The 16,909-nt window shown below is 37.5% G+C and overlaps 3 protein-coding genes across 3 annotated transcripts; 1 reads left to right on the top strand and 2 right to left on the bottom strand.

Moving 5' to 3' along the window:
* Positions 1-407: 407 nt before the first annotated feature.
* Positions 408-5,852, top strand: LOC105764592 (tRNA(adenine(34)) deaminase, chloroplastic). Its single transcript, XM_012583225.2, has 4 exons — positions 408-4,186; positions 4,273-4,360; positions 5,060-5,187; positions 5,392-5,852. Exons 1-4 carry the CDS (start codon positions 699-701, stop codon positions 5,672-5,674), a joined length of 3,987 nt encoding a protein of 1,328 aa, XP_012438679.1. The 5' UTR covers positions 408-698; the 3' UTR covers positions 5,675-5,852.
* Positions 5,853-6,574: 722 nt separating this feature from the next.
* On the bottom strand, positions 6,575-9,223 carry LOC105764591 (uncharacterized). Its single transcript, XM_012583224.2, has 4 exons — positions 9,058-9,223; positions 8,861-8,969; positions 7,867-7,995; positions 6,575-6,790 (listed from the first exon to the last, which is right to left on the bottom strand). The coding sequence occupies exons 1-4, from the start codon at positions 9,183-9,185 to the stop codon at positions 6,710-6,712; spliced, it is 447 nt and encodes a 148-aa protein (XP_012438678.1). The 5' UTR covers positions 9,186-9,223; the 3' UTR covers positions 6,575-6,709.
* A 1,769-nt stretch (positions 9,224-10,992) lies between these two features.
* Positions 10,993-16,384, bottom strand: LOC105764590 (phosphate transporter PHO1 homolog 1). Its single transcript, XM_012583222.2, has 14 exons — positions 15,841-16,384; positions 15,463-15,757; positions 14,731-15,151; positions 14,554-14,602; positions 14,384-14,455; positions 13,962-14,091; positions 13,259-13,379; positions 12,929-13,178; positions 12,734-12,838; positions 12,587-12,631; positions 12,344-12,496; positions 11,955-12,233; positions 11,462-11,598; positions 10,993-11,330 (listed from the first exon to the last, which is right to left on the bottom strand). Exons 1-14 carry the CDS (start codon positions 16,162-16,164, stop codon positions 11,240-11,242), a joined length of 2,472 nt encoding a protein of 823 aa, XP_012438676.1. The 5' UTR covers positions 16,165-16,384; the 3' UTR covers positions 10,993-11,239.
* Between the last annotated feature and the right edge of the window lie 525 nt (positions 16,385-16,909).

Below are 16,909 nucleotides of genomic sequence, written 5' to 3'. Positions count from 1 at the left end.
AGAGACAAATGACAGACTCATTCTAGACGTGTAATGTATGGCTCAAGAACTAGAATATTAAGAATAAATAAATGGAATAAAATAAAATAACATAAAATCTGGGGTAGATTGATAGCCCAAGTTCCAAGCAAGGCCTGATCCTGAGTTAGAGCCCAATTAAAGGTTGGGTGCTAAGGCCATTACCATTAGAGCCCACTATGTCCGTCACTGCAGTCGTAAGGTAACCAGAGGCAGAACCAGATCAGGTGAGATAATTCATAGGGGAAAGGTTAAAGGTACAACGAGCACAGTGAGGGAGTCCACAGCCCACACAGTCGTTATACTTTGACTTTTACTTTAGCAATTTAGCATGCCAACAGCAGAATTTTACTGGGCATAAATGAAATTATTACATTTACAATAACAAACAAAATAGTTCCTATTGGAACTCAGTCGATTTTGGCCAACACAAATGCGTAACTCAACGATTTTGTCCCCCACGATCTCTATCCTCATCCTCACCCTCAGTGGCAAACTTTTGGTCCTTTGGGGTCTAAATATCAAATCTTTTTAATCCAACAAAAGTCCCTTTTCTTTCATGTTGTAAGTGATGAGGAGAATCTGATGTAGACATGCCTGATATGGATGCGGATTTAGTCTGAATTCCAGCAGATCCTTCAAGGTAAAACTTAAAGCCCTAACCTCGATATCGAACAAACATGTACAGCTCTTACAGTATTAGTTCAAGTGTCTTGTCACTTAGGAGTAATGGGTCTCTTTCATTTTCATTCAACGATTGTTCTTCCAACGTTTTCAATTCATCACTTGACAAAACCCCTTTATCATCATCACCATGTTCTTCGTGTTGCTCATCTTGTGCTTGTTGCTGTGCCACATTTGCCTGTGCCACCCCTAGGCTGCCTATTACCCCTTGCTTTTTATATGGACTAAGGCAATCTGCCCTTGTTCATTGCTCGCCTTCTAGGCGGCTCATTTTACCTGCTGGGCACCGCTGCCTTTTGCGGTTTCCAACATGTGACCTTGATCGAGCTCCTTTTGAGGTTTCTACTGCTAGTATGCTTACTAGGAAAACTAAGGGGAGGTTTAGATGTGTGCCTTCGGAGGAAAGTGCTGCTAGGTGTTTGTTAGGTGGAGTAGATGCCGCTGAGGCCATGATCAGCTTATTGAGTGAGGAAGTGAATGGGGAGTGTTTAGGTACAGCAGAAAGAAATAGGAGCTCATATAAGATAGTGAAAGTGAGCAAGGAAAACGATTATGATAGTAAGTGCGATAGCCTGAAGAAGAAAATTAAACAAGTGGACAAGCTAGCAAGTTATGGGAATGAATGCAGCAATGGACCAAAGCAAAGAAAGAAGTTGGAGGAGAGAGGGGGCCATGCCAATGAATGTTATAGGCAGAAGACTAAAATTGTTGGGTCAAGTTTGTTGGAGAGTGATTGGAAGGATGAATATGAGTCCACTGCTATTGAGTCAAGGGAAGAGAGTAGAAGGAAGGCAGAGAGCAAGTCATCCTTGACAGCCGAGAATCTCAGGGGAAGGACAAAGAGTTCTAGTTGTTCATCATATTACTCATTGTCATCTTCAGGGGACTTAGAGAGTGATACCGAACTCCCCGAAGCCGAGCAATTCATGGAAGAATCATTCAGTGGGCATGTGACAGAATCAATAGGAGATGAGATTAGCAGAAGTGAGGGACAAGTGACAACAGGCTTGAAGAGGGATAATGGAGGGGGGAATAGTGTTGATTGGGATTTGAGAAAAAAGTCAGAGAAGAAGCTGGCTGAAGTATCTGCTGAAGAAATACAATCTGGGGGAAAATCCTCACATGAATATGCAAGAAGGGTGAAGAATGATGAAAGTGACTATGCGAAAAGATCTAATTTCCATGACCAACTTGATGTCAAGGACTGGCAAATAAGAAAGGGGCATACTCATATTAGGCAGTCTGAATCTAGAAGGAAAAACCAGGACATTAGAGAAATATCAAAGATCCATGTTAGTGATGTTGACAAAACTTCTCAAGAGAAGCACTTCACGGGTGGAGAAGCAAATGTGGAAGTGTCAGAAATCCGAGACAGTGCTGAAAGAATTTCTACTTTGCAGCAGCAGTCTGAATCTAGAATGAAGATTGAGGAAGAAGATAGGGATCCAGTTCAGAGTTGGTCAGGATCTAGAATGAAGATATGGGAAGAAGATACAACCATGGCTCAGAGTTCTTTTCAGCAGACAAGAAAGCAACAGCAGCAAAGGGGTGAAAGGATCACTGGACAATTGGAAATGAGAAGAAAATCAAGTGAAATTAATGAGGCCAAGAACAAGAAAACCTCAATATCGCAGTCTGAAACACAAAAGAAGAAACAGGATGATACTTCAAGTTTAAATTTCACTTCTAATCCAGAAACAAAGAAGCAAAGCTTTCCAAAAGATAAAACACTACCTCAAAGAATTGAGCCTGGCCAAGGAATGCAAGCTATTACAAATATATCTATTGGTCATGCTGACAACACTAAGTTAGTTACCAATTCTCAAACAAGTTCTGGAGAAAGATTGACCGAACATGAAAATAATTTCACTCCAGCTTTGGGTCTGATTAATGAAAGAAGTCAAGTACATAAAGAAGCTAATAGCAGAGTTCAGCAAACGAAATCAAGAAAAGAGAACTTGAAACCTACTACTGTATCAAGTTCTTGGGGAAAAGCACGGGAGGGCTCTAGTTTTCAAGCATATTTGAGTTTGGTTTCAGAAACACGAGAACAACAGTCTCATGTTGATTTAGCGGAACCAGAAAAGAGGAGCACAGAGGACGTATTGATGCCTCCTCATCCTCAAGCAATAGCTGGAGGTCTCCTGCATGATGACTCAATGACTAGGATTTCCACTGAGGCTTCTGGTGGAACTTCAGAAAGTGGCTCTGCTACTTCATATCTGCATTCAAGAGGAAGGACTATGTTTGCACACCATGAATCAGAGCCAAGTAAAAGGAGTGAGACTTATGGGGAGTCTTTAAACTTGACTACCCATGAAGATTCTCTGGGTTCTGCTCAACGATTAGAGGAATCTTCCTTGCAATTTGTTGGGGAGTTTGTTGAGAAGGCAAGGCATGATGTGGTAACTTCTGGGGTCCAACAGGGTAGTAGAATTTCTGATTTCACTTCCACATATGAAGGTGATAAGCATGGGCCAGACCCTTCTGGTCAACATGGCAAGGAAGAACTGAAGATTAAAAGGCATGACTCGAGGCAGTCATCGAAGGGCTCTGGAGGAAAGGGACCCTCTGATGAAATGTGGGATGTAATGGACTCACCTGTTCAGGAACTGCCTGAAGCAGAAACTCAGGGGATTTCCACATCAGGGCATGCTGTCATAAAGAGAAGTGGCAGGTCCTTGTGGACCCTTATGGGAGATATCATTCGATTACGATGGAGTTCACGTTCTCAAACGCCTAGCTCAGCAGCTAGATCCGCAGGAAGGACTTCACCAAATGAGTCTGTTGGCACTGAGACATGGTTTTCTGGTCATGAACAGAATGAAAACAATGAAGAAAACCTGAGAAGGGAAAGTAGCAGCCTACCTTCTGAGGTTGTATCTTATCAGTTGGGACAAGGGACTCAAGGTGAAGGAGATTTCTCTGACTCAATGAGGTCAACTGAAAAAGTAAGACCCCTCGAAGGAAACATTTCACCATCTTCTAATACATTAGAAACTGCGCCTGCATCAGAAGTTATTTCTTTGACCTCACAGAAGGTAAAACATGATGAGAGTAGCTTTGAGGTAGCCTCTTCAGGCAAGGAGGTAGTACAGTCATCTCTACCATTACCAGCCGGAAGCACAAGAACACCTCTTGTTGTAGAAGAGATTTCAAAAACTGATAAAGTTGATACCAAGGGAAGTGGTTCAGTAAGGGTGATGGAACAACCTGTTGGTGCAAGATTAGCTGAAGCATCAGGGTCTCAAGGTAAGGAGGGGGAATTAAAACAAAGAAAACTTCAACGGACCAAACAAGTCCCAAGAGACAGATTTGATGAATGGGAAGAGGCATATAGACTTGAGCGCGAGCAACAAAAAATTGATGAAATGTTTATGATAGAAGCATTACTGGAAGCCAAGAAAGCTGCTGATTCTTGGGAGGTGCCTGTTGGGGCAGTACTAGTGCAGCATGGGAAGATAATTGCTCGTGGACGTAACTTGTAAGTTCAATAAACTGACATGCTTGTCATTTGATTGGTCTGTTATTATTTCTTAACAATTTTTTAATTGATGATCTATATTTCAGGGTAGAGGAATTACGGGATTCAACTGCCCATGCAGAAATGATCTGTATACGGGAAGCTTCGAGCATACTACATTCATGGAGGCTTGCGGTACTATTTCTTCTTTGCTGTTCTGAAATGTATTAATTTTTTGATGGAGGGGAATGTCAAAGCATCTAAAGTTGTAGTTCATTGAAATTTTAGTTTCACCTCTGACCAGGCAATTTGCTGCGAAAACATCTAAAAGATACGTGCATATAATTTTCTCTAATAACATGGATGGTATGTTTAAGTATGGCTAATTGACAAATGAGAAATGTTCCCTGCAAAATACTTGTGCCTTTTTCATTGCTCTTGAAGTGCAGTAACTAGCAATGCCATCTCCTAACTTGCAAATTGCAATGAACCTAATTGTCTAAAGATTGTTAGCTTCGTAGTTACTTGCTAACCAACCTGCTACTATTTCCTAAAAATTCATTCAATTTTATATCCGAATGATGATGTATCATCCTTGATAAAGGAATATAATTTCTCTAAAATTCTAACAGTCTTTCTGTTTCATTGTGATCCTTCATATGAGGAAAATTCATGCTTTTGTTTCAATGTTGTAATATTAGATCAAATGTCTTCCCTTTTCCTTTTTTAAATAATGGTTCTATTAACATTTCTAGTAAAGACTACTATTATTTCAGACGGTCTATAATATTGGATTGTTTCTTTAGGCAAGTGATGTTTCTATAGGTGCTCCCATCTCCTGAGTCGAGCCATTTTGGTAACTCATTTTTGTAACTGAATCTTTTGCCTCTGTAGGATACAACACTTTATGTCACACTTGAACCATGTCCTATGTGTGCCGGAGCAATACTTCAGGCAAGAATTGACACTCTTGTGTGGGGAGCTCCCAATAAGCTTCTAGGAGCAGATGGTAGCTGGATAAGGTATGAGTTATGACAATAAATTCTTTACCTGTCACCAGTCCCGGTGAATTTTGTTAGTACCGTGAGATTTAAATGTTATTCAACATGAATTTATAAATTTCCCTGGTATGAAAATTGCAACATGGCATTCTTGCCAAAACAAAAATTCTGATGATTAGAATGGGAACTTCTATTTTTCCTGAGGGAATTACCTAATATTTGCAGACTTTTCCCCGATGAAAGAGGAGGAAATGGGTCAGAACAGACAGACAAGCCAGCAGCTCCAGTCCATCCGTTCCACCCAAATATGGGAATCAGACGGGGGGTATTGGCATCGGAATGTGCCGACATGATGCAACAATTTTTCCAGCTTAGGAGAAAGAATAAGGGAAAGAATACAGAGCAGCTCTCATCATCATCATCATCTTGTCTTCCCATAACAACAAGTCACCGATCAAAACTCTTTACCAGGATTCATGATGCCTTCCATTTAATGTTCTGTTTGTGAGCTACTGTAGGGAAACAGCATACCTTCCTCTCCCCCCCCCCCCCTTTTTTATTAGGTTCTAACGTATTTTAAGAATGAAATGCAAATTTTCTTCAAATCAAATTAACAGCGTGGACAGCGGGTACACTTTGCTACATGAACAGTTGAACATGGTATGAGGGTTTGCAATTATTGACAATCATGGCTGAGAAGGTTATTTTTTTTAGTCATTGCTGTTGGAAATGTTCAACTCAACAGCATTTAACAAAAAAAGCTTATTTTAAGGGGTTTTGTTACCCATTTGTATTTTCTTTAGAGGCATTTCAGAGGGTAAAATCTGGCTAAAACATTAAAACAACTCTTGAATTTTACTGCTTTATTTTGATAACCTTCTATACTTTCTTCACGCCTTAATAGACCCTATCTATACTAAAGTAAGCCCCAGTTTCAAGTGGAAGCTTGATTTATGTTTAGGTTCATTCATATATAAGTTCAAGGTTCAAGGGCTTATTAAAATGCGAGTTATGTACAAAACGTAGGACTTAATTTAAATAAAGTAGTAAAATTTAAGTGTTATTTAAATTAGTTTAGCAAAAAAAAAAAGTGTGTTAAAACTTTGCGAGGGAGTAAGAAAACTAAAACAGAGGTGTTCAGAAGAGGATGGTAAGAATCTGACAAATGTTTGAGTTTGTTTGAGATAGGGAAATAGTAGTAAGAAACACTAAACAGATCTGTGAAGAAAAAGAAAAACCAAAAACAGAGTAGTGGGTAATAATTACCTACGATTTATGCATACATGATACATACATACATATGTATATGTCCCTCAAGTGAAGCTTAAGTACACTTGTACCATAATGGTAATGATAATGATATAAAATTTGAAGACTTAATAGAAATAGATATGAATAACACCAAAGCTGAATAACCAAAACATTGGTTGCATTTTATTGCTTATCCACCCGATTAGTACATGGTTGATGAGAATGAAGATTAATTTGTATCATAACTGTCATCATGAATATATATATGTCGCTGGTTTAACTTGATCTGTCTTCACATTTCATCCCTTAAGTCATACTCAACAACAAGGCCGAGATTGTCAGCTAATTTGTGATATTGAAGACACCCTGCACACTGATAAGAAGCACTTTCTTTTGGTCAGGTGGTCAAAAGCATTTTTCTTAATTTAAAGGATCATTACTAATTATTCTGCCAACACATGTAACTATTGCTGAAGTCCAGAACAACTTTAACATAAAGCCTTGGCTTCCTTTGATTCATACTTCGGTTATTTGCTTTGGTTTTTATTTACTTCTTTTGCAGAAAGAAAATGCAAAAGGTACAAACCAAAAATGAGAAAGCGCAGCTTTGTTCTCAATAATAAAAAAATCTTAAAATCACTTCTAGAGGTTTTCCAGATAAAAATTAGACATTCATCTTTCACATGCAAGAAATTAAAGCAGCAGTTAGAATGCTTCATTCAAATTAAAAAATATATACATATGAGATGGTTTCAATCCTCAAGCTTGTTTTCCACGCACAGGGCCACCAAATTCACGGGTTATGCAGGGCAATGAAAAATGCCAAATCATGCCTAACCCTCAGCTTTGATCTAGTAGAAATAGGGTGTAAATGTTAAATAATAAATGAACTATGGGATAACATCGTGGCATGTCAAACGCACAAGCACCATAATACTAGTAGGAATCAGTATTATACTAGCCTATAAACTGGAAATCAAATGAACCATTACAAAACTAAATGCTTAATTCCAATGGAGAAAAATGTAAATCTCACCACGCATTCAGGTCAACATTCATTTCTATAACTTTTATGAGAATCGAAAAAATCAGAGTGGACTGAATCAAACATATATTTTCATATCACCGTGATTTATATTGCTATAGAAAAGCCTATCTTCTAAATTATTTATGCTGAAAACATTGACAGTAGCAATTGAAAGGGTTTCGCACATGAAGGACTGGGTTAATCTTTTGCAGAAGTAAGAAAAAAACGGTTCATGTATGCAAACCTAACACTGCTAGATTACATCTTTTTTTTTTCAAAAATATATTTACAACATTAATATGAGCATAAAAAGTCTCAATCAGTTCAAATGGATGTATATTTAAACCCATTTAATTATCCAGAAACATACAATAAGAACCTTTTCCTGATAGGAAAAAGGATAAATAAAAAAGGAAAAATACCTGTACATACACAAGTCCCCGTTCATAGGCCAAGCGGTTTATGAGTCTCTCTGTTCTTTCACCACATTCCCCACAAGTGAACTGGACTAGTAAACTTCTTCTTGGTAATTTTGTGTCAATTGTTGATTCCTGCACAAAGATCATGCATGACAAATAAAAACCTATGACCAATTAACAGGTTTGTAGGTGTTGCATGATCTCTAGCAATATAATGCAAAACACCACCAGAGCATCTCTAATCACCTACAAGGAGAACTGTAGTACAACATACTTTCTTGAATTTTTTGAAGTGCAATTAGAGAACTCCTATACTGTCTCAGTAATTGCACACTTATCATACAGAGAAATCCAAGAATTGTAAGAGACGTTGGGAATAGCGAATTTTACATGAGTGTCTTAAAAAGAAAAACTGAGGGGGAGTTTGGATGGGCGGTGCGTGTACCTGCGGTTAATGTAAAAACAGAGGTGGCGGTGACATTAGATACTGTAGCAATACTGTAGCGTGAGACAAAAAAAAAAAACTAAACGCACCGCACCGCACTTGGCATCTCCAAATATGGCCAACCTCTCAAGTGCACAATCTGATCTTATGCTAATTTGAATTGTAAATTATAATCAAACCAGATGCTGAAGAAAGGAAGTCACATTGAGTTATAGCAAGGTGATTGTGATGATTAAGCATGGAATTATTATATATATTGATTAGTTTCCATATTTATAAAGAGGTGTGATGGTTGTAGTGAAGGTAAACCAATAGAACAATATCAAGTGCAAAAGTAATCCTTTGTGTAAACCCTTTTCCGAATGGGCAATTCTCCTCACTTCAAACTCATTTACCAAAGGACTAATATATTTATGAAAATTTTCTGCCGATTACGATTTATATGAGCAAGACTAATATATTTCCAAGATATATGGAGAGTAAGAAAAGAGTAGCAGGAATAAGGAAGCTCAAAAAGGTATTAGAGAAGAGAAAAAGTGAAATATATCATACAGCGCCGGAACTATCCGTAATTTCATGTGGGTCCGTTGTAGAATCAGAAGCCAAAACCCGAAATGCTCGCTTGGGTAGCACCGGAAGCGAGTGATGTGAAAGTTTCAGGCTGTAAATAAGAACAAAAAAGTAAGTGAATTTGAAAGCAAAACAAGGGGAAGACATTTTTTTAAAAAAATCCCGAAATAAAGGAATACCTGGAAATTGGGCTGAAAGAACAGAAAAATGGAAGGGAAGTGATGAGTTTGTAATCGGAAGAGTGAGAGGAGAGTTTTGGAAAAGAAAGAGAGGAGGAGAAGAAGATACTGCATGTTGCTGAAGCCATTGTATGTGTTGTATTGAGTAGCTGCTGGAGTTGGAGTGAGAAAGGATGAATATGCTTAACAGGTATTACTTTGTGTCTCCACTAGATTAACAATTGGGTAAATTACAGCAAAGGTCACCCGACTATGGATTTTTCTCTTTTAGTTACCCAACTATGAAAAGTTACAAAATAGTTACTTAACTATTCAATTTTATCTTTTTGGGTCACTAGTTGGCTAACCTAACAATGGAAATACAAAAAATCCAAGATAATTGAGTGACCAAAACAAACAGTTGAATAATTGAGTGACCATTTTGTAACTTTTCATAATTAGGTGACCAAAAAATTTTTTACTAATAATTGAGTGACTACTTTGAAACTTTTCATAGTTAGGTGACAAAAAAAATCTATAGTTAGTGAACCCAATCTTGGGTGTCAAGACTAGACCTCTTCATGGTCGGGCTACTTACTAAGGCTCGCTCGAAATTTAAGAGGGTTTGGACAAAAAAATTAGGCTAGAAAAATGAGCTTGGGCAAAAAAATTAGGCCCACTTAAAATATGAGTCAGGCTTGGACTTGAACATTAAAGGCTCGATCCCAACTTACCCGACCGGATTTTATAATTTGTAATGTTTCATATTACGTTATTTTTATATATTAAGTAGTTTGTAACACATAAAAATTAAATCTATAGTAATATATAATACTACTATAATGTAAAATTTTAAATAATATAAGATGCCTTTATATAAAACTATAATATAAAAAAAAATTATTAAATATTAAAATAAATATAAATTTTAATTTACTTTCTAAAATATGAGTGGACTTAGGCAAACTTTTAAGCCCATATTTGGGTCAGTTGATTTAGGCAAGCATAAAATGTGTAAATATTATGCTTAGGCCCGAACAGAACCTGACTTAGCCCATGAACACCTCTAGTCAGTATAGAGTTTTTATTTTTCTTTCTTTTTTCTTTTTAATTATGAGTAAACTACACCATTACTTACTAAACTATGAGTAAGTTTTCGTTTTAATCATTTAACTAGAAAAAGTTTCAATTTAATCATTGAACTATTCGAAAGTTATCATTTGAGTCACTAAGTTGTTAAAATTGATGTTTATGGCTTTTTCGATTCACACTGCGTGCACCAATCGAAAGCTTTCTTTTCTCTTCTCTTCTACAATTCAATTGTTTTTTCATGAAATAGTTTTAGACATCATGAATCTACGAACCAAAATTCAAATATATTTTTTTTCTGATTTTCGACACTGACTGTCAAAAAGACTTGAATTTAAGGTATGTTCTTCTACTCGTCGATTGATATTAATTCATCGTACTGATTGTCAAATTGTCTCCTGGAGCTCACTAGCAGAACTTAAAAAAAAAAAAGACTTAACAACCTATTGACTTATATACAAACTTTTGAATAGTTTAGTAATTTAAATGAAAACTTTCGAATAGTTCAATGACCAAAATGAGAACTTACCCATAATTTAGTGAGTAGTAGTTTAGTTAATCCTTTTATTATTTGCGACTGTTGGTGTTTTCTATTTTAATTATTTTTTAAGGGAGTAAGGATTATTTATCAAGTTCTCTGAAAGGTTTGAAGACATTTTTTTTTTTTGTAGAAGCACCTCATCTTCCCCCCTCCCTGTGGAAAGGCCTTGCAAAAGTATCATATTATTTATTCAACATGCCCCTCATTATTTATTTTGTCAACTTTTTTGCTTATGAAAGGGAAAAATACAAGAGCTACCATAAACTCCTTAAACAATTTTGAATGTAAGAAGCTGGTACCAAGTTAATTAAAGAAGAAATGAAAAATGCAAAAAGAGTGAGTTGCATAAATTTCTATTGCTTGTTGAAGAATTTTTATACAAGTATAAACTGTTGTCCAATTTCTTTGGAACAATAACAAGCAAGTTTATGCCTTGTTAATTAACTTGAATAAAATCACCATCAACAACAACAACAACCACAACAGCATGGTTCCACCTGGAAAATTCTGCTGATAAAAGAATTATGTGATTGACCTGAATCCAATAGCGAGACCCACTTTTGCCAATGGACATCACTCTTCCTCATCTACTTCATGAAAGGGAAGTGGTACTGTCTTTACTGCCCTGAACTTGCCAGCGTTATTTAGATGCTCATTCTCCAACCTGGACCATTGCAAGATTTGGTCATTACCATTTCTCAAGTTGAAATGAAATGTTCTGCGTGTGCTTGTTGGGCTACACTTGCAAAGATTCAGCAAATATATATTAAACAAAATGGGTTTATAATTTATTACCTGTAGAAATTCCACAGTCCTCTTCTAATCACCTCAAGCGCCGCCAAAAACAGTCCGGTTACCCTGTAATCAACATGTTCAAAGGTTGAATGGACAACTGTTTGCAGCCAAGCCAGCCTGAGGATAAGGTTCAATCCCTGCATGTCATGCAAAATTTTGTTCAAAACAGGCTCCAATTATTTTAATTTCTTGTTTCTTAGATGATCTCTACTTGTGTTCCTAATGTGTATTGTAATTTCTGACATTATCCATTACTTCACCTATCTGGCTATCTCTTTTGTTTTCATATTTGCTTCCGAGTAAGACCTAGAATCTTACTTTTGTTTGTGAAATGGCATTATCAATATTCATTTTCAGATAATGTTTATTCTTATTCTCCTCCTTGATAGATTAGCTCTCATGCACTGCCAATGGCAAATATGTTTTAAGGGGTATAACGTTTTGTTTTTTTCTAGTAGCAGGCAGGGGAAGTGAGAGGAGGGTGTAACCATACCATGGAGAAGTAGTAAATGAACTTTCGACGAAGCATTAGTTCATTCCTTAGCCAAGGGTTCTTGGAATTCATTTGAAGCAAACCCCAGTCCTTTACAAAGTCCCAATACAACTGGTACACTGTTGCAGCACTTGACATGACAACTACAAGACATAGCCATCCGATGCTCCTTTCTTTCTCGTACGCCACTTTGGCCCCTGCTGCTAACATTGCTGATACATATTTACCTAGATTGACAAGGTGATTGGTCTGCCCTTCATCAAACCACCGTCGGGCACACTGCGAGCCAGTCGAAACACATTTTTGGTCACATCAGATTAGTTAGTCTCAACCAAAATATGGAATACGGCAAAGTTGGAACTACCAAGTTCCGGGGAGAAAAAATATACCTGCATAGCTCTCCAGTAATAAGGTAGGAAGGACACTGCATAAGCAAGATCTCTGTAATGCTTGGCTCTCATGCAATATTCGTAGTCTTGAGTTTTGTAGCTTCCAGTTATGTAATAACAAGCCACATACTCAAGGTTCCTAAGCATTGGCACCTACAGTTCAAGAATATGCCTTACTGTCAGATCAGCTAGTTATCATGATTCTCTGTGCCTTCACAGTACTTAATCAGCAGTTAAACCAACCTGACTACAAAGTTGATCAGCCATGAAGAAATCCAACATCACAACCTGCAAACAAATAGTTGTAATTAATTAGGAAACTGAATTTTCATCTTTAGCCAACTTGAAAAGGTTTGGCTACCTACAACACCCCAATTATAAATTAAGTACCTTGTAGAGAGGTGATAAAATTATGTTACGTATCACACCAAGGAGACGATAACGACTTGAATGGTAGAAGATGTTGAAGGGGCAGACTAGCAATAAAACGAAGGCCTGCTCACGGTGGAGAAAGTTAAAAACATCTGCGGTATGACCAGCCAACAGATTTGCATCCAAAGAAGTGCCTTAAGGTTGGGAATTTACCAATAAGAGGAGACCGGGTATTGCTTGAACCTGGGCGTATGAATACCCTTTTGTAACCAGTGACAAGTGAACAAACATGATTCCAACAATAGCTGTCATTGAAGTAGCACAGATTAAGAAAACATCTCTGTACTTAAGCTCCTTGGTGGGAGCTAACTCAAAGATGAAGCTGTAATTGATACGAGCTTTTCTCCACATGAAAATGTTGCAACCATACAAAAAGAAGTGTAGGAACAATAGACTGAACATGCTGCAGAAAGAGAGTATTGATCAGACGTTAGAGCATAAGAACTCTACATATCTAAAAACATGTCGAAGCTCGCCACTTGCCTAAGTACAGGGTAGGTTGTTTCCATATAAATTGAATCTGGTTGTCTTCTATACATCCCAGTGATATGAGCCATAATGATGTATCCGGCGAGAAGGGCCACGAAACACCCAGCGAAGAGCCCTGAGCATGTTTAAAACTTCAAACCAATTAGTTGAATTCAAATTCTTAGTAGGCAATCTAGGAACACAAGTGTTGCACTAAAATTTGTTCAGTTGGGATGTCTGATATGATATGGTGGAAATATATATTAGATATTTATCTAGAATCTAGTCTTGGATCATGCACAATAAAATGGACTTGTTAATGTGTTGTGTATAACATGATGATAGAGATGAGTCCTAGATTTAGAAGTGTCCAAGCAAGATGCAATATACACTGGTACGGCACACTGGGAACTGAATAGTGCTGGATGCTGTGTTAATGGGCTGCTCGTTTAAAGGATGAATCCATGTACGGTCAAATTTGTCTGAAGCATGAAACTATGCTTTATTGTCCACCAATAAAGTGAACTTCATTTGTAAATCTAGTGGCCCAATGGGTCAATGCTTTTGCTTCTCTAAAACCAATCTTTTGGCAAAGTAGCTTTCCACCAAAAAGGATTGGTTGAGGGAAATATCATTTGAGTTAAAGTTATTCTTTTCTTAGAGAAAAAACATTTCGCTGTTGTTAATCCTAGTTTTGCGAAAAGGTGGAGGAACTAACCAATGAAGAAGGTTACAGCATGTGATTCTTTACGCTGTCGTGGTCTGAGATATTTCATACCCTTCCTGCGATCTTCATCAGCAAAATGCATGATAAATAGATCCTCAACTTCATCTGATAAGTTCATTACCTGTCATTTCCGAGACTAATAAGCAGATTACCAACTTGTACCCAAAACATATCAGACAACCATATCTATGTTTTGATTTTACATAAATACTAGATGTGCTTTTGCTGACACGCAATACGGAATCAATAGCCACTTAACATTGTCGGAAAATATTAATAACCAGACGAATAAATAACTAGTGGCAAGCATCAAAAAACTCTTGGAAATATATTTTGCCTAACAGACCTATGCCTGACTGACAGGCACCTGGATTTTTACTAGCTAGTTTTTTTTTTTTGCTTCAGTTCCTTACCTTATCTGAGCTGTTGAAATAGGAACTCTCCACTACTTTAAGATAGACGGGAAGAACTTGCTTTTCAGTAACCTGAAAAGTCCATTTGTAGACAAGGGAGTTCATCTTTAGTTATTTATGTAAATGGAAATGGAATAATCACTGTAAGGACTCAATAAGATTTTACTTACTTTGTCAAACTTCTTGAGAATTTTTATAAAAGCAAGCATGTTCAAGTGCCTGAAAATCATAGTTAGAGCAAAAAAGGGGTTAAGGATGTCGTGCTCATTATGAATTGGGTAATATAATCATGGGAGGAATATGTTGGACTTTTTTGACTTGTGAGGAATGATGATAGCTACACCTACCTGTAAGTTTTGAGATAACCCAATCCTTTATATAGCTCTAAGAAAGCTCCTTTGATCATCTTCTGGGCATGATGCAGCTTGGACTTGTTGATATGCAGCTTACCACCCCCTTGAGGTCCACATTTCTTTGAAGACTGGTTGACTAAATCGTCCCAAACAAGGTAACTGATAGCGGAGAAGGTACGAGATGGTGTTGTGAGAGGAATGTTTATTCTTAGGCTCTTTCCCTGGAAACTGAAAACACGACCTGACAGCGTTCTTAATTTTCCTTTCTCTGTTTTCATATTGATATCCGTTGGTTTCCCGATCTCATCTGATGTTGGAGAGTCTGAAAAGGGCACTTCATTTCTCTCCAATTCATCCGTGAAGCTGTCTTGCTGCTGTTGTTCTTGCTCTGTCCTGTCCTTGACAGAGTCCTCCTCTGCATACAACGAAAACAGAGACTTGTTCAATATTAATAGTGGTCCAGTTGTCAGTCCCTTGTTGCAGGTCTTTGAGAATTTTATAGTTTTTTGTATAGTTCATCCCCCTTCCTTAGTTATTTTCTAATTATTTCTTTTTCTTTTCATTACATTACAATCTAGCAAACCTTACATATGGTAAAAAAGGACATGTTAAGTAAATATTTTATGATTGTGGACGTGGATGGAAAACGGAAGGAAGGAAAGGAAAATGTTGTTCTCTTATAAACACAAGAAGTCGGTTGAAACATGAAATAGATAGAAATAATACCGCAAGAGATAGAGCAGGAAATGGAGGCGTCCTCCTCCTCTCCTTTGCGGCGCTGCTGTTGCTTGATAATAGTTTTGAGCTCACTCAGAATCTGCATTTGTTTCTTCAAACATTCTCCTCTTTCCAGGAACTCTTTCTCCTTTGTTTTATAAAACTGGTTCACTTTGTTAAGTTGCATGTCCAAACATTCAAAAAATTCTTTGGCAGCATCAGTATCAGCAAACTGCTCTAGCAATTCTGTCTCATACAACAAATCTCCTCCTTTGCTAGCCGAAGCGGTCAGTCGCTTGTGAACCTGTCCACACCCCCATCAATTAGTTCCAACATGACAAACGTTAAAAAGTAAATAAACTTTGAGTAGAGGGAGCCAAAGAGTACTTGAATGGCACCCTGGTCTCTACGTCGGCCAAATAAACCAAACGTGCTGATTGAAGACAAGAGATTATGGGGAAAAGAAGTGGTTTGATGAGTATTGGTAGTAGTATTATTATTAAGGAGACGTATTTTCTTGAGGTCCTTTTTGAGTTGCCAATAATCAACAAAAGCTTCTTTCCACTCGGGAACAAGCTGCCCTTCGAACTGCTTTGAGAACTTGACCATGTTTCTATCTTGATCTTGGGAGAGGAGAGCAAGTGGTGACAGTGGCACAATAGGTGAATTGGAATAGGAATTGCTGAGTGAGTGTTTACGGGAAGACACCATTATTATTTATATATGGAGAAGGAACTAGGAAGGGAATATGGTTGATGTGCCCGTACCACAGCACATTCTAAAATATCCTTTGCACTTATTATTATCCTTCCTCCACTTGAAACTTGAAAGGTGTTGTTGGGGTGGATGTTCACCGGAAAATGGCCAAATCCCTACCAGATGTTTTTTTTACTTGATGAAATGGACAACATGTTCTCATGAAGATTTTGACGGAGTTGGAGAGGGAATTTAAAGTGGATGGCAGTGGGACCATTCCCTATTCCATAATTCTGTTTTATGATGACAATAATACGTACATTGTTATATATAATATAAGCTAATCTGTCTTTTACGTTTAGGAGTTCTAAAAACACTTAATATGAAAGAGGGGCACCCTGTCTCTTTGGCAAGTCAGGAGGTAAGCTGCTGGGTAGTGAAAAATATTGAAGCTGATTGGCTAGTTGATTTACAATAACACAAAGGAGACCTGTCATTAGACCAACCTGATTTCCACTAATTCAGGATAACTAAAAGGTTTCAATTATTTCCAAGCACTCACTTAATACGATAAGAAGTTGATCCACCTAATTATATATTCAATTTCTGAGACCACTTCAGATGTACACAGCTTATACAAATCGAATCTATCAATCTGTCGTTACATATGGGTTACCGATCATCATATCATTGCTCCAGTTTTATGGAACAAAGAAATGACTGTACCTGTCAATTTAACCAATCGGTATGGAAGGACCAG

Source organism: Gossypium raimondii, chromosome 12 (assembly GCF_025698545.1).
Source record: "Gossypium raimondii isolate GPD5lz chromosome 12, ASM2569854v1, whole genome shotgun sequence".
In the NCBI taxonomy this organism is placed as follows: domain Eukaryota; kingdom Viridiplantae; phylum Streptophyta; class Magnoliopsida; order Malvales; family Malvaceae; genus Gossypium; species Gossypium raimondii.
This window is presented reverse-complemented; position numbering and strand designations above follow the sequence as displayed.

Bases quoted from the DNA above. Each gene is read 5' to 3' on its own strand.
- LOC105764592 (XM_012583225.2), top strand. From the start codon at position 699: ATGTACAGCTCTTACAGTATTAGTTCAAGTGTCTTGTCACTTAGGAGT. The intron at 4,187-4,272 runs GTAAGTTCAATA...TCTATATTTCAG, and splicing joins ATTGCTCGTGGACGTAACTT to GGTAGAGGAATTACGGGATT. The intron at 4,361-5,059 runs GTACTATTTCTT...TTGCCTCTGTAG, and splicing joins TACATTCATGGAGGCTTGCG to GATACAACACTTTATGTCAC.
- LOC105764591 (XM_012583224.2), bottom strand. From the start codon at position 9,185: ATGGCTTCAGCAACATGCAGTATCTTCTTCTCCTCCTCTCTTTCTTTT. The intron at 8,970-9,057 runs GTATTCCTTTAT...TCTTATTTACAG, and splicing joins TCTTTCAGCCCAATTTCCAG to CCTGAAACTTTCACATCACT. The intron at 6,791-7,866 runs GTATTTTTCCTT...GCTTCTTATCAG, and splicing joins GGGGACTTGTGTATGTACAG to TGTGCAGGGTGTCTTCAATA.
- LOC105764590 (XM_012583222.2), bottom strand. From the start codon at position 16,164: ATGGTGTCTTCCCGTAAACACTCACTCAGCAATTCCTATTCCAATTCA. The intron at 12,839-12,928 runs GTAAATTCCCAA...CACCGTGAGCAG, and splicing joins TACCCGGTCTCCTCTTATTG to GCCTTCGTTTTATTGCTAGT. The intron at 12,234-12,343 runs GTATATTTTTTC...ACTGGCTCGCAG, and splicing joins ATTACTGGAGAGCTATGCAG to TGTGCCCGACGGTGGTTTGA.